At 31.1% G+C, this 4,398-nt stretch overlaps 1 protein-coding gene across 1 annotated transcript; it reads left to right on the plus strand.

Annotated features, from left to right (window-relative positions):
* The first annotated feature begins 228 nt into the window (after window positions 1–228).
* LOC110616319 (protein WALLS ARE THIN 1) lies at window positions 229–2,694 on the plus strand. Its single transcript, XM_021758705.2, has 6 exons — window positions 229–527; window positions 625–687; window positions 799–915; window positions 1,023–1,431; window positions 1,677–1,828; window positions 2,193–2,694. The coding sequence occupies exons 1-6, from the start codon at window positions 304–306 to the stop codon at window positions 2,383–2,385; spliced, it is 1,158 nt and encodes a 385-aa protein (XP_021614397.1). The 5' UTR covers window positions 229–303; the 3' UTR covers window positions 2,386–2,694.
* Window positions 2,695–4,398: the final 1,704 nt, after the last annotated feature.

A 4,398-nucleotide genomic window follows, 5' to 3' on the forward strand; every position in this document is an offset into this window, starting at 1 on the left:
GCATGCACCCAAACACAGTCTCTCTCTCTCTCTCTCTCTTGTCAGCTGATGAATATGGTGGGAAAAAGAAGAATGTGGGAGACAACCAAAAACATTTCAAGGCGATCAACAGTTGACACAACGTCTTTGTAGGGCCCTTGTGGGCCATTCCTAGGAATGTCCTGCCCCACAGTGGGCCATACCCTCCACATTCCCATTTCACTTCCTCCAACTATATTTATACCACCGAGTCTTCCCTAGCTCTCCACAGCTTCAATTCCCTCCTTCACTTCTTTAATTTTTACTGTAAAGGAGATATTCCTCATGGCTGACACAGGAGGTTCCGTCTCATCAAGAAGAATGTGGTGTTCATTTCCTGAGAGGCTTCAGCTGCACTTGGCCATGTTGGCCTTGCAGTTTGGCTATGCTGGATTCCATGTCGTTTCTAGGGCTGCCCTTAATATGGGAGTCAGCAAGCTTGTCTTCCCAGTTTATAGGAACATCATCGCTTTGCTTCTGTTACTTCCATTTGCATATTTTCTTGAAAAGTAAAGCTCTATAATATCCTTTACTATATCGTCTTTATTTTCAAAGACAAAGATTTAAACTTTATGTGACACGTACTTGTAAATTTTCTTTCTTCAGGAAGGAAAGGCCGGCGATTACTCTCAACTTCCTTCTTCAGTTCTTTGTCCTGGCGCTAATAGGGTATGGCTAAATAATCAAAATAAGCGAAAAGGAATATCAAAGATTCATAAATATATAAGAATATTCACAGCAAACTAAAAATAATTTATGTTCTTTGTTCTACGTGAACAGTATAACAGCAAATCAAGGATTCTACTTGTTGGGGTTGGACAACACCTCACCCACCTTCGCATCAGCTATTCAAAACTCCGTTCCAGCCATTACCTTTCTCATGGCAGCTCTGCTCCGGTAAAGCTTTCATCTTCCTCTTTCTCAGCCATATTCATGTAAAAAAGTTCTGTCATATCTCACTCTTGATTTTCTGTTTTGCTGTTTGTTATTTATATATGTTGCAGGATAGAGAAAGTGAGGCTAGACAGAAAAGATGGAATTGCAAAAGTAATAGGAACCATCTGCTGTGTAGCGGGGGCCACTGTTATCACTTTATACAAGGGTCCAGTCATATACAGCCCAGCCCCACGGCTAAACAAACCCAGTTCGTCGATGTTCGTATCTCTTGGAGATGCGAGTGGGAAGAACTGGACCCTGGGTTGTATCTATCTCATCGGCCATTGCTTGTCCTGGTCTGCTTGGCTAGTGTTGCAGGCTCCGGTTCTCAAAAAATACCCAGCAAGGCTATCTGTCACCTCCTACACTTGCTTTTTTGGGCTCATACAGTTCTTGATCATTGCTGCCATCTTTGAGAGGGACCCACAGGCTTGGATTTTTCACTCTGGGGGAGAACTCTTCACCATCCTCTATGCAGTTAGTGCTCGAATCCTAAATTGTCTCCTTGCCTCTGGTTTCGTATAATTGATACATTAATTCTTTTCTTTTTAAATATATAAAAAAAATCATTCAAATGTTTGTAAGCTTGTTCTTAGTTGTTATATGTGATATGACGGAAAAGTGGTTAAGCAATAATGCAGAGTGGTGGGTGTGTAGTTTGAAAACGAAAAGAGGGAGAAGCTTCTTTTTTTACATTAGTTGTGTGTTGAAAAATATTGCAGGGAGTGGTGGCTTCGGGGATTGCCTTCGCTGTACAGATATGGTGCATCGACAGAGGTGGCCCTGTCTTCGTCGCTGTTTATCAACCTGTTCAAACTCTTGTTGTCGCTATTATGGCTTCCATTGCTTTAGCCGAAGAGTTCTATCTCGGAGGGTGGGTCGTTTTCCTTTCTCCCTTTCTTTCACTTAATTAAGGCTCTGTTTATTTCCAAAAAAAATATTTCTAAATTGTTTTTTTTTTTACCATCTCTAGTGTTTTAGGGCTCTGTTTATTTCCTAAAAAAATATTTCTAAAAAAATGTTTTTTTTTTTGAAACATTTCTAGTGTTTTAGGACATTTACAACAATGGGTAATTATGAGTAGGGCAGAGGTAAAAAACAGAAGTTAGGGGTAAAAGTTTTAGTCAATTTGACCGAGAACTGCTAAAGGGCATTAGTGAACAGCGTCTAAAAGATCAATCAAATCTTTTTGACCAATACTGAAATCTACTTGTTTTGCTATGGACGTGAATCTACAGGATCATTGGAGCAGTGCTGATCATAATAGGACTATACCTCGTTCTCTGGGGCAAAAGTGAAGAAAAGAAGTTTGCAGCAAAAGAAAGTCCAGCAATCCAATCTACTCCGGAGCACGCAAACCTCAGATCACAAGCCCACATCAAGACTTCACTCTCTCAGCCATTGCTCGCTCCGTCATCGGAAAATGTTTGACCAGCAAAATCCTAACCTTTAACAGCAAAGTTGGCTGGAAACCAAAAGCTTGTGTGTGTATGAAGAAGTTGGTTCTATTTCTTTCTTTTTTTTATGGGATTATTGTTATTATTATTATTTTCTTGTTAGTAGTTAGTAGGAGGTCAAGGAAGGGGAGATTTTGAGAGGGGGATGAAGAAAATGATTATGATTTGTCACTTTTGTGTTGTGGCCCTGTGAGGCCTGAAGCCTCTTCCTTGGCCCTTGTGCTTTTTTATATGTTAAACTATGGTTTGTTTTTACGAAAAGGAAAAGATAGCTATGCTCAAAGTGATGATCATACGGTTTGAAGAGAAATGGAGTACCCACCACTTCTATAATAATTTTCGTCTGCTAAAGAGGCAACCATGCTGATTTTCATATACTGCAATCATAACCTTTCTGCCCTTGAAATAATTTTGGTCGGCAATTGATTAGATTTTGCCATCATCTTGTATAATGACATGAATGTAATATTTATAAAAATATACAAATATTTTTATAATTTAATTAAGTCACATGAAATTAGGGTTACGGAGGTATCTGCACATAAAAAAAAATGGTAAAACGTTATTTCTGTTATTAACTTTCATTTTATAAAATTCAGCAAGATGATATTTTTTTAAAGTAAAATTGAATATTCGATTGGTATGAATAATTTTTATAAATCTATTAATTAAATTCAAATAAAATTATATTGTGATTATATAAAAAAAAACTTTCGTTTTATAGAAAAAAATAATAATAATGAGAGTTTGCAGATGAATAAAGTATATTTTAACTTGTTCCAAAGGGGTAGGAGAATCGACATAGAAGCAATGAGTGAGAATTTGACATGTTGATTATATTGCAGAGCCTTAGCTAACTTTACAATCTCAGCGGTGATTTTAATCAATCATTTTAATGTGTTTGATTATTCTGTGGAAAATATTAGAAGCAGAGATTCATTGGTTAAGGGTCAGGTCCTGAAATTTTTAAAATTTTTAAAGAGTATCATAGCTATTTTTTTTTAAAATATGAAAAATTATCATTAAATTTCTATATATTAAAAATATTTATCAATTTATTTTTATTTTAAAATTATTTAATTAAATCATCCTTATATTTTATAATTTTAAATTCTTTAATTCATTTATCAAAATTTTTTTTACTATTTAGTCCTTAGTCTTTTATATTACTTTTCAATTTAAAAAATTTACTTTTCATTTTTAAGATTTCAAACTCAAGCCTTCATTTAATTTTTAAAGTTATTTATTCATTATTTAATTTATTTTTATATACCATTTTTATTATTAAATTATATTTTTTTTATTTATTTCAGTTACTAATCTATTTATATAAAAATAATTTTTAATGGATTAAAATATTTTTTTTAAAAAAATTAAATTTCAATAATAAAATCTGTATTAAAATATTATATTATTTTAATATTTTTTTTTATAAATTTACATGTTACAACAGGAAAGAAATTTTTCTATAGTAAATATTATTAAAATTCAATTTTATAGTGATGAATTATAAATAATAAATCGTTAATTTATATTAAAAGATATATTTATAAATACTGATAATAATATTATTAAAAATATTTTTTAATAAATGAGAAATATATGAGAATGTCTATGATTTAATTATAATAGTTTATTCAATTTTTATAAAAATTTATTTTTTGAATATAAATTTTTTACAATTTATTTTATTAATTTTTAATTATATTATTTTAAAAATATTAAATTTTATTTAATATTAAGAAATATTTTAAATATTTATTTAAAAAAAATAATTAATGATAAATTGATTTAAAAATAAAATAAAATTAAATAGAATTATAATAGTCAATTATATATTATTATAATAATAAAAGTTTTAAAATTATAATAAAAAAATTAATAAAATAATAAAATAAAAGATACTTATTTAAATTGAATACTCTAAATTAAATTTACGCATCCATTATTAATCAGAAGGAAAGTCGGTTTTCATATATTAAAATTA

The sequence above is a fragment of the Manihot esculenta genome, chromosome 5, assembly GCF_001659605.2.
Source record: "Manihot esculenta cultivar AM560-2 chromosome 5, M.esculenta_v8, whole genome shotgun sequence".
NCBI lineage: Eukaryota > Viridiplantae > Streptophyta > Magnoliopsida > Malpighiales > Euphorbiaceae > Manihot > Manihot esculenta.

Bases quoted from the DNA above. Each gene is read 5' to 3' on its own strand.
- LOC110616319 (XM_021758705.2), top strand. From the start codon at position 304: ATGGCTGACACAGGAGGTTCCGTCTCATCAAGAAGAATGTGGTGTTCA. The intron at 528-624 runs GTAAAGCTCTAT...TTCTTTCTTCAG, and splicing joins TTTGCATATTTTCTTGAAAA to GAAGGAAAGGCCGGCGATTA. The intron at 916-1,022 runs GTAAAGCTTTCA...TATATGTTGCAG, and splicing joins CTCATGGCAGCTCTGCTCCG to GATAGAGAAAGTGAGGCTAG.